The following is a 17,592-nucleotide window of genomic DNA, read 5'->3' on the forward strand; positions in this document are numbered from 1 at the left end:
TCAACTGTCCCTCAACCCTACCACTCTGCCGTTCCTGTCTCCCAGTCCCCCACCCCATGCTCTCAACCACTTTCCAGTTTCAGGAATAAGCCACTGTGTCTGGCCTCAGTCCCTCAGCCAGGGAGGCTGTCTTTCCTCTCTCTTTCCTTTGCCTCCCCCGACCCCGTTTCATACCACCTGGCCTCCACCAGGACCACTGCTGTGGGTCCTTCAAGCCCACTCCACAGTGACACCTGCAGCAGATTGTGGTGGACTCACCCAGTTTGGACGGGGTGCCCTCTGGGTGCACCAGCACTGGGCAGGGCACGGGATTCTGCAGAGCTGCTCTTCGAGCATTGTGCTTGGCCTGCTCCCCACCGAGAGCTCACTGTGGACAGGGGCTGTGGCCGTTGTCTCTGACGCTGTAGTGCGGGGAATGCAGTGGGTGCTCAGTGCAAGTCTGATGAGTGAATGGCGCAGGGGAACTTAAAGTGCGGGCCACACAAATTCATAGCCAGGAATGGCTCCGTCTCAGCAGCTGGATGGAGAAAGGAGGGCAACCCCAGGATTGCACCCCCAGGATTACACCCTCAGGATTGCACCACAAGGACAGCCCAGCTGCACAACCTGTCTTGGGGGCAGGGTGCACTACCTGGGCTGTGCAGCACAGAGGGCTAGCCCCCTCAGGTTGACCCAGGCCAACCAGAAAGTGCCAGCATGAGTGAGGCACAGCAGCAAGGGTCCAGGCAGTGAGAAAATGTGCAATCAAACAGTGTAAAACCTGGTTCGCAGTGCTGACTGATTTAACTCACACTAGGGTGACCTTACTGTCAGTAAGTAAATGACCTTTCCCATAGTTCTTAAACTCAAGACTATTTAAGAATCCTTAGAATGCTTGTTAAAACTTTGTACTCCTAGGCCCTCACCTCCAGCGGGTGATTTGGGTGAGATCCCAGGCAATCTGTATCTCTTACTGGGGTCCAGGGTCCTGGGCAGGTGGTCCACAGGGCACACCACAGAAACATGCATGGGAAACGACCCGGCATCGTCTGCCCATGAAGGGACCTCCTGGTAGCCAGCCAGGAGGTGCCAATATCCTGTGCATCATCCCCTTTACAATGAAAGGGTCAGAGATACGGGAAGGACAGAGGAACTCAGAAGACAAGCGCACTGCCTGGGACAGGTTGGGAGTAGATTGAAAACGAGGAGACAACAACAGCCTTGCAGAACGCCACCCAGCAGCAAGCTAGAGAAACACTGCGAGTTTCTGGTAACTGTGGAAGAACTGAGTATTTGAGGAAAAAGAGACAGCTGACACTGAGTACAGCAGGTCCTCAAACAATGTCATTTCATCCAGTGTAGTTTCATTATGATACCGCTGAGAAAAAAAAATTTCCAGCCAGGGCCACGGTCTGTGTGGAGTTTGTATGTTCTCCCCATGTCTGTGCAGCTTTTCTCTGGGTGCCCCACTTTCCCTCCATGTCCCAAAGGTGTGCATGGGAGGCGTGTCGGAGTGTCTCAGTTGTGCCAGTCGGAGGGGGTGGGGGTGACTGTGAGTGCACCCCACGATGGAAGGGGCGTCCTGTCCAGGGCTGGTGCCTGCCAGGGCCTCAGTCACTGCACTCGGACTGAGGCAGGATTTTGGGAGAATGATCTGGGATCCAAGGAGGAGAAGGCCAGGAAATGGAGGTGGCCGCCAGCTGGAGTTGCCCAGTTTCTCAGATACTTGCTCAGGCTAGGGCATAAGAGACAGAGGGCGCGATAGGGGAGGTAAATTGTTACCTTTACCCTCTAGGGGTTCTCTATGGCTGTGCCTAAAAATTAAGTTGGCATGGGACAGATTAACAGGAGAGGAGCGTACATGTTTATGTAAGTTTCATGTGACACTGGAGCTCTTCTAAGGAAACGAAGACCCATAAATAAATGGTGAAATCTACAGACCTTGATATTGGGTTGAACAAAGAGAGGGAATGTGGAAGAGTCATCCGTGTTTTGCCATGTATAACACACAGTCACATTTTTAGCCCAAACTTTCAGGAAAAAAAATCTTTCATTTTAATTTTTCAAGTCCATTATTTATTTATATGTAGACACAAAACTGATTCTCACATTCAAGGGTATTATTTTGCATATGGATATCATAATTGCTTTCTAGAGTTACACTTCTAATGCATTAGCATAAATAGAAGAATTAAAAACATTTATATAGATATGGAATTAGTACTACCCACACCTTATTTTTCCACAACCTTATTTTTCCCTCAAAAACATGGGCAAAAAAAAATGCACATTCTACATGGCAAAATATGGTAACCTATGTTGAGAGGCTAAAAGAAGAATTATTTTAACAAGATCTGTTTGTTTAAAACTCTCTCAACTTCTAGTCCTTGATGATGATAACATTAATTTCCTCTGGCATGGGGTGGGGCACTCTCACATGGACGTTTTTATCTCCTGTTTTCATGAAGGCACGGAGAGATGAAAATGTCCCTCTCGCCCTGGCCAGTGTGGCTCTGTTGGTTGGAGTTGTGGTCCTGTAACCAGAAGGTTGTGAGGAGGACTCCAGGTCAGGGCGCCTACCTGGACCGCAGGTCCAATCCCTGATCTGGGCACTTACTGGAGGCAGCCAATCAGTGCTTCTCTCTTGAATTGATATTTCCATCTCTCCCTTCCTCTCACTCTAAAAGGTATGAAAAAAAAATGTCCTTGGGTGAGGATAAGAAAAAAATTGCCCCCCCTCATCTGCTGTTTTTTAAGTGCTTTTAGCTCTAAATAATCCTCAGGCCAAAGTGTCATATTTGGGAGTAGCACATTCTGCCACCTGTCACAGCTATTAAGATTGAATGCTCTGAGTCTAGGTCCTCACAAGGTCTCAGGAAAAAAGAAGTTCAGCCATTTAGAGTCGAGGCACAAAGTAAGGACAAAGTCAGTAAGTTGCCAAGAGTATTTAAACACAAAAATTTGAGCTGAAGGCTGTCCATCCCGCCAGCTGAGATGAGGACTGGGTGTGGAGACTGGGGAGGGGCCGGGGCACCAGACGGGAGTCCAGTAGATCGCTAAAGGGTGAAAAGGCTACTGTGAGGCCAGGGAACAGGGCGGTGAGAAGCAGGACTCTGGAACCAGGTAGCCAGGTTCAAATAGCATCTCTACTACTTGCTGTGTGGTCACCAGGCCCCATTTTTTATATAAAATGGGGGAGATAAAGAGCACGCACCTCGAAGGGAAGGTGAGAGTTAAATAGGCTAGAATGCGTGAAGGCGATCCTCAGGTCAGTTCAGTGCGGTTGTTGGAACGCCGCTCTCCCGTGCGGTGTGTTCTGTGACCTTCTGTGTGCCACTCGGACTGAGACCCTCCCCCGACCTGCACTCTGCTCCCAGAGCTTCGCAGCTGTGGCTGTAAACGTTTGCAAACCCCTTCCAGCCAAACAGTCAGTACCTCCAAGGACACCCTTCTAACACCTAACAAGTGAGCGACCACGCTGAGTATCTTCACATGCTGCGGGTCCTGTGAGGGAATCTAGAAGATGAGTCAGATGAGGGTCTGAACTTCTGAGCTCCTAAAGGAGACAAATCCCGTACTCAAATCATTCCAATAGGAAAGTTTAAAAAAAGTTGTTGGGTTGTTCAGTTACAGTGTTCCTCAGCTAAAAGAACAGAGAATGGCTTCAGAGGAGTGGGAGCATCTTAGGACTAAGGAAAAGATCTGATCTAAGGAAAAAGGTGGAAAACGGTGGTACATTTACATGATGGAATTCTATGCAGCAGAAAGAAAGAAGGAGCTCCTACCCTTTGCGACAGCATGGATGGAACTGGAAAGCATTATGCTAACCGAAATAAGCCAGACAGTGAAAGACAAATATCACATGATCTCACCTTTAACAGGAACCCAATCAACAAAACAAACAAACAAGCAAAATATAACCAAAGACACTGAAATTGAGAACAGGCTGGCAGTGACCAGAGGGGAGAGGGGAGGGAATTTCAGGGGAAAAGGGGGAAGGTTTGCAGGAACAAGTATAAGGACAGACACATGGACAAAAATAAGGCGAAGTGGAAACTGGAGGGAGGCGGGGTGGGCTGAGGTGGTGGTGGGCTGGGATGGGGGTAAAAGGCAAAAAACTGTACTTGAACAACAATTAAAATAAAATAAAATTTAAGAAAAGAAAAGAAAAAAGATCACCATGGTAGAGTTGTGCATTGCTGATGTACGCCTAAAGCTAAGACACATCTGAACTTTCCGTACAATTCTTCCATATATTATCACATTCTGCTTTGTGTGCTTTTATGTATTTTCAGGTATATTCAGAAACCAAAATGCTACTTCATTAAAAAGGGAAGCTTTGCTTTTTCCTTCTTTGGAAGAATAATCCCAACAAATGTTTCTCAAATAGAGGCCTGTCCTTTTGACATGCGCATGTTAGATGCTCGAAACGCACATCTCCTTTGGGGACACTCATGACATTTCAAATTAGACACGTCTGTTAAAGCATAGATCTGTTCTACCTTCCATGTATTTGTTATTGTTGCTTCTGAAACTTCCTTACAGCCCCGAAGAGGTCTTAATCCCTGTCAGATGTTATTATGTTACCAACTTTTATGTAGTCTTGAAAGGGGTTGTTTATTTAGCTTCAGTGACTCCTTGTTACTGCCAAATATTATTTCATTTCAGCACAGATGTAAGAGGTCCAATGACTGGAATTATTTTACAGCCCTGACATTGTCGAGAGATGGATACCAGTTTAATTATGGACAGCTGAAAATGATCTAGGAGTCACCTGCTCTGGGTATTTATCATCATTACGAAGTTCTCACCAAGCTGCGGTCTGGGCACTTTTCATAACGTTCCATTCGCATTAGACAGACAGTGTGATCTATATGGAGCCTGTATCTTCAGCCACCTTCAAATTTATACATAGACAGCTTAATATTGCTCGATTGTTTTCTTTTCCTCTGCTCCAAGTGAGAAAACATGTTTCAGTCATTCCCATTCTTTTCCTTTCCTCTTTTTCTGTCTCCACTGCCTTCTCTCACAGCTACCCTACCCTCCCAGCTGGTTTTCCAATGTGCCTCATTGGCAATTACTCATTACGCAGAGAAGGTGAACTGCGTAGACTAGACATGTGAAGGATCAGGTAATACGGAGACTGCGGTATAGCTGGCACTCACTAAGTGCAGAAGGAGTGACGGACGGACGAGAGTGGAGGCGACAGGAGAGGGAGGCTGTGCAACCGCAGAACACTCTTCACAGAATTCCTCCGTCTCACATTTTAGAAGAAATTAAGAATAGCAAACTTCCTCCTTCTCGACTGCTCCCATGATACACTGTACCACAAAAAATGCGTTTTTACATTTTCTCTTTGTATCTCTGCTTTTCCTAAATGGATCCTGATCTCTCCTTGGTAGCGTAGAGAAAGGGTTAAGTGAAAGAAGCCGTGGCTACCACCCGCTGATCACAGACTAAGGCCCCACGTCCTGCCTGCCCAGGTGCACTCGCTCCATCCCTTTTCTCTTCCCCTGACCTGGGCTGTCAGACCTGCAAGAATGCTAAGTCTGCCCTGGCTGCAGGGCTGATAACAGTAAGAGCTCATTTTAGTGAGGGTTTTCGGCCACGTATTATTCACGGTATGGTCGTTTTATGTGTTGTTTCATTCACTTCTCAAAAGTCTTATGAGATCAGCGCGGCTCATGTCTCTTTCTGTAGACCAGTGGCTCTCAGCCAGGCACGAGTTTGTCCCCTGGGAACATTCGTCAAGGTCTGGAGGTACCGTTGGTGCACAGAGCTGTGGAAGCCAGGGGTGTGCTAAACATCCTGTAATGCACAGGGAAAGTTCCTACAACGGAATGAGCTGACTCAAAATGTCAGCAGAGCCACTGCTAGGATTTTCCGCCCTGCTGTGGGTGGGAAAGCTGAGCTTTAAAGAGAGTAAGCGGCTTGCCCAGGCGAAGCGGGGAGAAGACTGGGGAACAGATGCAGCCGTGCGTTTGCTTGATGTTGCACAGAAGTGGTCTTGGCTTCAGAGCTGCTGCGTCATCCCTGCAGCCCAGCAGCTACGGATCCCCAGCACGAGCCTTCCCACGTGAGGGGTCCTTTCAGTCATGTCTAACCCGGCCTTCCCGCCTTTTCATCCAGTGCGCAGAATCAGGCTCATCTGCAGCAGGCCTTTTCCTGGAAGCAATGACCGTTTTGTAACGCACACACACACTCACTGGGCCACTGGCTCCTCAGATGTCTGCAGTGTTGTGAGCAGACACAGCGCACACAGCGTCAGAACACATACGTGAATGTTGATGCTGCCCAAGAAACAGACTCTGAAGATGGTACATCTAGTCACGCAGTTTACTTTGATGGATGAATTATACACATTTAATCTGACATGGGTTTAATGATAAACACAAAACCTTGGGTCTACGGGATAATTAGGTAGAAATGCTAGTCAGCATTATTACTTTTAAGGTGCTGATCAAAAATGTTAATATTCTTCTTCCCTTTTTAGGATTTTTCAATATCCATGAACTCAGTTTTGATGGTGTTTTTATATGCTGAATATCTTTTAATAATCTTAATCATCCCTCAAAAGCAGCTGCACATGTAAACACACATACACTTATGCACATCTACACATATACACACAGTCACACACCTGTGGGTCATAAACATTCCACTCAGGCTTGTGCTCACCTGGACTGAGTCAAGGTCATGGATCCTGCTTCCGTTCGCGTATCTGAACCAACCCTAAGTCATGGACCCGAGGTAATGAGTTAAATATGAACTCATATTTTGTGCATTAATACAGCTATTGTACCAACGCCATGGACCCCACCCTTCCCCAAGGAGGGCCCTGAAACCAACAGGTTAATGTTAGGAGACTGGTACGATTTGGCGCTTCTGAAGGGAAAGTCTTCCTTCAGCCCATCCCTCCCCATCACCCCTCCCTTTTATGCCCAACACAACCACACCTTTCCCTCTCCTCCATCACCTGTTCCAGGCAAAAGAAATGCAGTTCCAAAGTCCTTACTCTTCCTCATAACTCACCCGGAACAAACGCATGGCGAATCGAGCAGTGTCCAAGCTGTTCCCTGTGCTTCCTTTGTGATCAGAATGGGGACCCCGGGCAGCAGACCTCATGGACGTCCGGCCTGTCTATCCTACTGTCCCTCAATCATGTTCACACTCATGCATCTATGTGCACGTACACATATGTGTTTATGTGTATAAATGCGTGCACACACTTGCACACGGACACTCATTAGGTCTCTAGTCTGTGGAGCAATTCTAAGTTTCGTCCAGGCAGATGCCATGCTTACTGCAACCATGTGGAAAGGGGCTGCACAGAGGAGGGACAGGAGGAAGGGAGGCCACCCGAGTTGGGAGGAGGGGGGGCCTGACACCCAGGCAAGGGAAGAATGTGACTCCTTTGGCCCATTTTTGTTGGATCACATCATTAGCTGGTGGATATGACCTAAGTCTTTGAGCCAAGTAAGTGATAAAGAGGGAAATACTTTTACTTCTCAGTGTGCTCAGAATCACGAACTTTCTAACAGAAGGAGGACATCCACCCCCAAAATGAGATCTTCACAGTGCGGCCTCCGCTGCACTCTTTGAAGCTCAGTTTCCTCCTACCAGTCTGCCCCAGCACGGCACGCCTCCAGAAGCTCGGCCTGGGCCGCCCCAGCCCTGGCAGGCCCTCGGCGTGGCCTGAGTGGGGCCAGCAGACTCACGCAGGCCGGGCCTGGCAGCAGTTTTCCTCCGTTTTAATGAGTCTCACTTACCCATAAGACTCTTTTAAAAAAAAAAAAATTCTGACTCATGCCAGGCTCATTTATTTGTTTTTTTGGATTGATGAATACCCAGGTTTTAACCCACTTGGGACTGTTTTTCTGCCTGGTTCTACAAGCTTGGGTTTTTGTCTGATTACTCCCCAACCCTGACCAGCTCACTGCTCCCATTTTCTCTCGCAGACTTCACCCTCCTCACACCTGCAGCCCTTGTCAGTTTGTCTCCCCGCACACCCACGTATGCAGACACACAGACACATCACACAGAGACACAGATACACACACAGACACAGAGACATCACACGGAGAGACAGACACACACACACACAGAGATACATCACACAGAGACACAGACACACACACACGGACACACAGTGCATCACACAAAGACAGACACACAGACACACGGTACATCACACAGAGACACAGAGACACACACGTGCAGACACACAGATGTACCGATGCACACATTGAATAGATACTGGACGAGTAATGCTAACAATGCTGGAAGGTTAAAAATTTGGTTATTTATTATTTCAATTAGTACAAGTAAGGCAAAGGAGGGGAATCCCTTCTGAAATATTGCGTGAAATGTATTTTCTCTTAAATTCTGTCTCTTCTGTAGTTCTTTTGTTTTCGTTCCTCAAAGCCTTATGCTTCAAACAAAGGTCCTCTAAGGATTTGTTTTTCATCTAAGACCAAACTACTAGCTCCTGATTGGGTGACATTGTGAATTATGGAGTGTGAGAAGAAAGAATTTTCAGTAGAAATTATGTTTCTGCCTCTCCTGGGGATGACCTAAATACCATAAAAATTGTCAGTCTCAGATTCTGAGTTGAGCAAGCCTTTCATTTCCATTAATTAGCCCAAGGATTCACTGTGCCGAACACTTTGGGGGGAGCGCGGAGAGCAAAGGCCCATGTGGGAGTCGCAGAGCGACCCTGGGGAAGGATAGCACGCGCTGCTTCTGCCGTGGCCGAGGGGGCCGAGGGCCGTGGTGCCGGCTGGGGGTCTGTCTGCACAGGGGCAGCCCTCGAGCTGTTTGGGCAGGCAGGACCGTGCCCCGTCCCTCCTCAGTGCCGCCTCGCACTGCCGCTGCTCCGATCCTGTGTCCCCGTGTCATGAGAACTGGCGCCCAGCTTTTCCAGCGACACTCCTCCTCACCCATCTCCCCCTTTCGCTGTGGGGTACCACGGGGTACCACCGTGGCTTTGATGCCACACCAGGTTTTTGGTTCAAACCCAGCTCCCTACAGACAGTTTGGATGAACCAGAGAAAACTTTTATGGCCACCAAAATACCTTTCTCTTGGGACGTTTTGTTGTGCTTTCAGAACATTTTAACACAGTGAGGTAACACGCAAAGACTCATAGAGACATCCCATCCATCACCACGACACCAGGCAGGCCTCACCTGAACCACCCCAGACATAGGTAAATATCCTGTTTTCACAGGTCATCAGGAAAAGAGACTCCTCGCCACTCCTGGGTGACCCGTCCCAGTGCTGACTTCCCTTCAATGCCATCATTATATTTGTATAGTGGAGGAACACCCCTGCTAGGCTCCTGTGAGCCTTAAAAACCCAAATTTGTGTATTTTGAGCCAAATGTCACAAAGCAGCCTAATTGTCAGCACACTGTTCAGCTGGTTTTGAAAATGCCATTTTAAACCAAGTGCATCTACCCGTGGGGCTGGACCCGATCCGACAGCTTCCATTTCTCGGTAAACGCGTGACCGTTCATTCCCTCCTGAGTCTGGTCACCGTCAGGTGGTGAGGTTGTGCAGGTGGACGTTTATGTTTTCCCACTCCCAGAAGCCACAGCCCTCGTGTCCCTTCCCCTAAATCGTGTTAGCAGGAGGCCCGCCACAAGAGCAAGGAGCTCTCTTTCATGGAGGGCATTTGCCTAGACACACACAAAGAAACAAACCCTTCTGCCGTCGGGTTTGTTTCTTTGGCTTTAAAGGAGCCCTTCCCCTGGCTGTGCCCTCCTGTGATGCATCGCAGGAAACCCCACTGGAGTCTCAAAGAGGCCCGGTTACATTTTGGGCTATGACAATCTACAGAACCTTCCGTAGTTAGAAGCAAAGAGCCACCTCCCTTTCTTTCAGCTGTTTCCCTTGGCCGGGTGGAAAGTCGTCAGGAACCGGATTGGTCAGGAAGGCCCTGACCGAGAGCTGGTACGGATCTCAGACAGACGCGGCTCGATGAGTTGCAGTGTGCGCCGTCATTGTCTGGGACGCAGGGGCTGAAATTGACACCATATGCGCCCGGAGGAGTAATTGCTCCAAGGGGGGAGAAAAGCAACATGTCAGAACATTTTAGTAACACCTCATTCATCCTGGGGTTATAAATAAACCTGGGGCTTGCTTAAAAACAAAAGTCAGAAAATGCTTTGACTGGTCTATTTTTGTGACAGTGGTTCCGCTGGAGGTGAGCTTTGCTAGGGAGACAACACAAATAAAGAGGAACACGTAACAACATTTTATGGTATATTTTACGTGATTTTATTTTTTTTTGCAGTAAATAAAGTGGTTATAGGGCTCCAAGGAAAAGGGCCCAGATGTTAGAGAGTTGTGTGACATTTAGGGGAAACGAGCTGTAAAAAGTGGAGTCATAAAGCAGGCTGTCAGTGCCACACATCTGGACAATACAGCTGTATGTTCCCAGTGGCTGTCGTCACCCCAAGAAAACTCAATAACCTCATTTCACCCCAATTAGGCTGCATACCAACAGGATCCACATGAAGCTGCAGGGGGAGGGGCTGGACACCACTCAGATGGTGCCTCCGTGTCAAGGATCTTTTATCTCTCATCTGCCTTTGGTCACTAAGAAATGAATGACCGCTAACATAGGCATTTTCATGATGATAACCCCTGTTTAGTTTGCCATGCACTGATGAGTCAGAGGTTGACAGCTGGGACCGTGTGCCACGCTGCACAACAGCCTTCTGTGGCACGACACCGGCCGGCAGTCACCCCGTCCCAGAGCCCCCCGCCCACCATCCCTACCCCTGCTTTGGAGGGTCCGACTCGAGCACTGTTGCGTGAAGCACCCCTGCCTTATGGGGAAAAGAAGTTAATTTCCAGACAACCCAACTTATTTAGAGTAGAGAATAAATGGCCCTCTCTGTGGGGTTAGGCCATTTTTCCCCTAATTTTTTTGGCCAGCAGTGAGGCACCTTTGCAGTAAGACAAATATTACGAAACCAAATACCATTTCACCTTTTCATCACTGACAGGCTGTGCCAACGGTTGTAAATGCCACCTTTCCTAATGATTGTGCTTCTTCATAGGTGTTACTAGCAGCAAAAGCAATCATGGACAATGGAGAGAAATTAACCTTACCACTGATAGGGAAACTCCTGAAATTCCAACTTCTCCAGATTAAACTTAAGGACCAACAGCGCCGGGAAAATGAAAAGAAGGTACTGTACCCCGGTGGGCTCCCTAAAGCAAGCGAGCAGGAGTGCAGCAGCCCAGTTGCCCCGGGACTCTCCCTCTCGTCGCCAGCCTGCCGCGGCGTGCTGCCCAGTAGCCAGGCTTTCGTCTCGGCTCCTCGGGGCAAAGGCTGTCCAAGGCCCCGCTGGAGAAATTGTACTTTCTCAAAGACAAACACATTAAAAACAAGTTCCCTCATGTAGAAATACGACAATATTCAGGGCCTATGCCTGAGGTTATTTGTACAGCAGTCTATTTATGTGCTAGTAACAGAGAAGGGGACTGAGGAGAGACAGCGAGTCAGAAGTAAGTGTAAAAAGCTGGAGAACCCCACAAAGTCAAGGTCCCATTTGAAATAGTCTACATGACATTCAGTAGGAGTGCTGATTAAAATAATGGGCTGCATCTGCACCTTCATCACAGTCTATTTCAGCAGCAATCCATCGCTTCTATTTCCGTAATACACACTGATGATTTCTTCACATGGAGACTTTTCACTTAATTAGCCTATGGAAATCAATCTGTGTGTTTTCCAAAGATTCAGATTTTCATCTGAAAAATACTTTAAAGTGCTTTTAGCAAATTGATGCCAATCTAACTGCATTTGCTATTATCATTACTCACAATTAGAGATGTTTTTCTTCTTTTTCAAATCATGCTGAAGTATTTTGGGAAAGTCAAATGTTCCTGTGTCCATGTGTAATGTGTATGTTTATGCATGTGTATGTGTGTGCATGTGTGTGCATGCATGTGTATATTAGAAATGCATTGGCATGTAACTTGTTCCTTCATGCCCCTAAGGGGAAGATGTAAAATCATTTCGCGGAAGAAGAGAGAGAAAGTGAGCGTGTTCCAATAACACCTTCTTCACTTTGGTAAGACCCCCAAATCTGGCGCTCCTGTTTGAGTTGGTCTCTTGACAGGACCGTTGTAAGAACAAACTAATAATGCCACCTTATATTTGTAATATCAGGCTTTATGTTTTCCAAAGAGATTTCCCGTAGAGCACCTTATTAACGTGGCACGTATTGTCTGCAGGGAAATTCCACTCATGCGCACACGGGCGACGCTACAGTTTTCCATCTACTGAAGCGCTTTCCGGCCTGTGCGGGAGACGCGTGCCTTAAACGCTCAGGGCCGCTAAGAGTTGGCGGAAGAAAAATTGGAAAATTGGAAACTATAGAAATATCTTTTCTTGCCTTTTTAAATTCCAGCATCACATGGGACTCTGAATTAGGAAATGTAGTCTGTGAGTCCTGGAAAATCCCTGAACCTTCCGCTGGCTCTGTGCTTCCTCACAGCGCCGACAGTACCCCTAACAGGCTAACCAGCGTCAGTGCACTTACTGGTCTGCCGCCTGCTCCGAGTCAGGGGTTGTTCGTCAGAGGCTTTAGATCCAAGGTCACAGATGTGAGGGAACAATACATGGAATATCCTGGAAGCTCCAAAAAAAGTTTTTAAACTAGCAATGAGCAACAATATATAAATATTTCTGCATTGTTATTTTGCTCAACATTTCTTGGAAATGTGAACTGTGTTAATACAGTTATAATATTCTGAAGATATGGAAATGATCTTGATTTGTTGAGAATTCAAGAGCCCTAAGGAACTGGGGCTTGAATTTAGGTTTATTTCTATATCATGCATAACATAGAAATAATAGATGATACGAGAACTCTGCGCAACGAAGAGCCAACGATTGCACAGTCTAGTTCAATGCCTTCACTAGGTCAGGTTCCCAAACGCCAGCCCCAGGTCCCTGTGTTGCAGCTGTGTGAGTAAGGGATGAGATGTGACTGGAATGGGGTGCTTTCCAGAAGATGCTCTGGGTAAAAGCAAGGTTAAGGGAGTTGTTTGGGGGATGATGTAATCTCTGTTTATTTCAACAACGCTGCCCAACAGGCCAGTCGTAACAATCGACGACCTTAAAGCTTGTCAGCCAAGGAGTTTGGCAGAAAGCGAAATGAGTATAAAGTATGTAAAACTGACACCATACTGTGCGTTAGAAATTTAAAAAAGAAAAGAGGACTTTACCCAATCTCCTTCTCTTTTCTAAACCAAGGGTAAAATTCTGAAGTTCCTGCAAGGGGAGAGCCTGTCCCTTCAGCATTTTAACATCAACATGAAAACTTTGTGGATGTTTTCTTTCAAGTGCTAATTACAGTGCCTACATCTGTACATTTTCTGAATTGTATTTTTTTAGTGAATGCTTTAAAAATAGCCACAGCCGTAATTATAGAAAATACTAGGGAGAAGCTGTGGACAAACATTAATAATTATAAAAATAAAAATTATAATTCAGACCCTGTTCTTTTTCAAAGAAACAAATAAAATGTATAGCTATGTTTTGATCCTATTTTGTTAAAACTCTTTTTGAAAGTAAATGGTAAATAATATTTCAATTGCCAAATACAGTAAAAACATCATTTTTTAGATTCCACTAATTGTAATAATTTATAACACTTTAGTCTGGGCTATGCTTAACATTGTGTTTGCTTTGACCATAAGTTAGCTGGCTAAAGAATATTATTAAAAAGACTACATGAGGAGATATTTCTTAGAAGAACCATTTTGACTTCAGCACATAAATTTCTGGAAGGCAAATTCCTGCCTCCAATTGCAAATAAGTTGAATATATTTGAAAACTTTCTCTATTTGGAAATACTTTATTAATTACTTCCAAATATGCATGTCATAAAGAAAATATACTGTATTTCTTTAAATATATTTTATCATTTCAGAACTTCTGAAAATGACCCTTTTATAATTAATCTCAAATTAGATTTTATTGTAACTTAAAATACAATCTGAATGAGAGTGTTTTATTTAAAAATGAATTTTTCTTACATACATCATTATCTCAGCATTTATTCTGCATTTTTAGTTCTTCATTAGCAATCTGTTATTAATTAATGTTTATTGAAACAAACATTTAGAGGAGCAATGTCGTGGGCACGTGTTCATTATAATTTTAAAATAATTTACTCGGTTTCTGTTCTGATCCCTGTTTTCATTTAGCCATTATCTGAATATTCTAGCATCATTCACATTTTTACTTTTTTAACCCTAACTTTTATGTTGTATGTTAATGATAAACATTTATTTAAAACCAAAACACTTCATTTGTTCATTTGTTTATTTTGATTTATTTCAATCAAAATATTTAAATTATATTAAGAATTCAACTAGAAGAAAACATTTAATCATCTATGACAGATGAAAATGACTGTAATACAAAAAAAAATCAACAATTTAAATAATCAGTTGAACTAAATCCAGTTTTCTGTGCCTTTGAGTTTAGTCAGATTCAGAATATTTGAATAGAATTTTGGAAAAGATGCAAATATATTCTAGTTGTGCTTTTAATTTGTGAATTCAAATAACCAGTCCCTATTTTCTTGGATATTTTTAGCATGTCTTTTGCAAGAAAGCAGAACAGTTCTTTCTGGCTTACATGCTTAGCACAAGTTGCCTTATTTTACGAGGAACTTGAATTGAAGAGAAGGAAGGTATGCGTTAAAAACTCTGGCGAGATAGTATGGCTAAACTTTTCTTAAAACGACTCAAAATTAAAAGCCCCTGAATTTGACGAGCTGTCCTGCTGGGACCAGGGCCAAGTCAGAGCCTGTTCCGTGGGAGCCACAGGAGAAATCGGGGCGACATGCACACACGTTTCCCAGCTTGCTCCGGTCGAAACCCTGGAAGCCGGCCTGTGTACTGCCATGGTGCGTGTGCGTGTGCGTGTGTGCATGTGTGCGTGTGTGTGTGTTAAAAGAGAGGCCATAGGGACGTACCCGGAAATTACAGGCTGGTTAGTTTTGATTCAGTTGTGGTTAAAATCTTCAGACACTGTTTTAAGAAATCAAACAGGGGAAGAGCAGGAACTTAGCTGAGAGGGACCCATGTGTTTTCAGGAAAGGAGTAACTTGCCTCACCGACTGGATGGAATTCTTTAAGGCTGGGTGATCGAAATGAGGTTACCACCAACGAAACCACTGGATCTACAGAACCACCAAAGTCAACAAACAGCTCAGGGCAAACAATAAACACCTCCTGCCTGGCAGATACATGAAGTAAAATAGTGCTTTCCTGATTGGGATGCTTTTAATTAATGAAAACTATTTAGGACTTCATGAAAAATGTGCAGAAACACATTCAAAATTGAGCAGGATTTTACAATACAAATAGCTACAGTTACAATAGCTAATAATAATCAGCTACCATTATTGACTGATTGGCTCTATAGTAAGCTCTTTACATGTGCTTTATCATTTAACGTTTAACATGAACTTATGAGGTACAGAGTATTATCCCCAGTTTGCAGATGGGGAAACTGAGGGTGCGAAAAGTTAGGTCATGTTCCCAAGGCCAAATAGCTGCTCAGACGTGGAGCTGGAATTCACACCCAAAACCGTCAGACCCTAAATATCACGTTCCTAACCACAGTACCCCCCTCCCCGGTGTGTCTCAACATCTGCGCACCATGGCGCTCTCGGCTCCAAGCCAGCAGAGTGTCTGCCCAGAGGTGTTTTCACTGTAAGAGCAAAGCTCTGCCCAGGGATCACCAGCAGCCAGCCGGTCCCACTAATTAATCACATGCACACAGCATCCTAAGGTTAGTGCAGAGACAGGTCATGGAAAGTAACGAAGCTCACCCAGGATAAAGACCACTGAGCAGCCCACCACCAATTCCTGAGGAATCCTGACTTCATCTCCAGTCCTGGCCAGCGCCCAGAAGTGACCTGGTCTCTGGGGGAATCTCCGAGAACTAGACTTCCTGAGACTATTAAAAACTTTCCTGCCCCTTCTTTCTTCATTCTGGATGCTGAGGTACAACAGCAATTTTCAACTCGTGTGCTACGAGAATTTTTAGAACATGCAACACGTGACTATCTAGCCAGGGGCACTGGCCTCTTTCCCCTCAGACTGACAAATAATGGAATGACACCAGCCAGCACAACAATGGCCATGTGATGTGAATGAATCCAGATTGTACCTGTCTTTTGTCAGATTGACAAAACAATATTTTTTGATATGCCACAGAATTTTAGTAATTACTTGATGTGTGCCAGGAGATGAAAAAGGTTGCAATTCGCTGGCTTGGAATAACGTGGCTGGACTGGCGCTAAAGCCTCCGCATCACAGAGGCTCCTGCGGGAAGCAGACTGCACGTCCGCCCCTCACTGCCGCGCAGCCGGGCTTGCTGCGTTCTGGCTCTGTGGGTGAGGGCTGCGCCCTGAAGAGAGCATGGGGGCAGCCCAGGATGTTCTGCAGGGTTCTCAAGATCCCATCATTTGGTCAAGTGAACCCAGTAAAGTCCTAGGTTTATGTTTTCTACATCACAGCAGCTATCTAGAAAAGCAAGCTCCTAACTCAGTCCCATCCATTATTTTCATTATTTAAATTATATTTTATTGATTTTGCTATTACAGTTGACCTGACTTTTTCCCCATTGCCCCCCTCCACCCAGCACCCCCCACTCCTTCAGGCTATCCCCCGACCATTGTTCATGTCCATAGGTATAAGTTCTTTGGCTCCTCCGTTTCCTATACTGTACTGTACATCCCTGTGCCTATTCTGTTACTACCTATTTGTACTGCTTAATCCACTCACCTCTTTGCCTATTCCCACACACACCCCACCTCCCATCTGGCAACCATCAAAACACTCTCTGTATCCATGAGTCTGTCTCTGCTCTTCTTGTTTGCTTAGTTTGTTTTTTAGATTCAAATGTTGATAGATATGTGTTTGTTGTCATTTTATTGTTAATAGTTTTGATCTTTTTCTTAACTAAGTCCCTTTAACATTTCATATAATAACGTTTTGGTGATGATGAACTCCTTCAGCTTTTTCTTGTCTGGGAAGCTCTTTGTCTGTCCTTAGATTCTAAATGCCAGCTTTGCTGGATGGAGTAATCTAAGTTGCAGGTCCTTGCTTTTCATTACTTTGAATATTCCTTGCCTATCCCTTCTAGCCTGCAGAGTTTCTTTTGAGAAATCAGTTGACAGTCTTATGGGAACTCCTTTGCAGGTGACTAACTGCTTTTCTCTTGCTACTTTTAAGATTCTCTCTTTATCTTTAACCTTTGGCATTTTAAGTATGATGTGTCTTGTAGTTGAGCCTTAATTGCTGTTGGCAGGTCAATGGGAGGGATTTACCCCAGCCAGTCAGCTGCAAGGACTGGCTGTGACCACTGACCACCAACTTCTGCCCTCCGTGGATGATCAGCTGTGCAGGGGCAGGGTAGTGGTGCTCCAACATGGTCTGTAGCTGCCCACTGGGTGCACAGGCTCTGGGGTTTCCCAGGTGGTGCAGGCCAAGGTCATTCTTCACCTGTGTTTTGCCCATGGTCACCCTGCCTGGGCTATAACGTGATCTGAAATGGCTGTTACTTGTGCTGG

At 45.5% G+C, this 17,592-nt stretch overlaps 1 protein-coding gene across 1 annotated transcript in view; it reads left to right on the forward strand.

The window, feature by feature from the left end:
* SPAG17 (sperm associated antigen 17) overlaps window positions 1–17,592 on the forward strand; it is a 178,945-nt gene that overhangs the window by 40,246 nt on the left and 121,107 nt on the right. The window contains exon 4 of the mRNA XM_045816754.1: window positions 11,047–11,178. Within this exon, the coding sequence (XP_045672710.1) occupies window positions 11,047–11,178 (132 nt within the window). The remainder of the gene's footprint in view (window positions 1–11,046; window positions 11,179–17,592) is intronic.

Source organism: Phyllostomus hastatus, unplaced genomic scaffold (genome assembly GCF_019186645.2).
Source record: "Phyllostomus hastatus isolate PE091 unplaced genomic scaffold, TTU_PhHast_1.1 phas_scaffold_216, whole genome shotgun sequence".
Taxonomy (NCBI): Eukaryota; Metazoa; Chordata; class Mammalia; order Chiroptera; family Phyllostomidae; genus Phyllostomus; species Phyllostomus hastatus.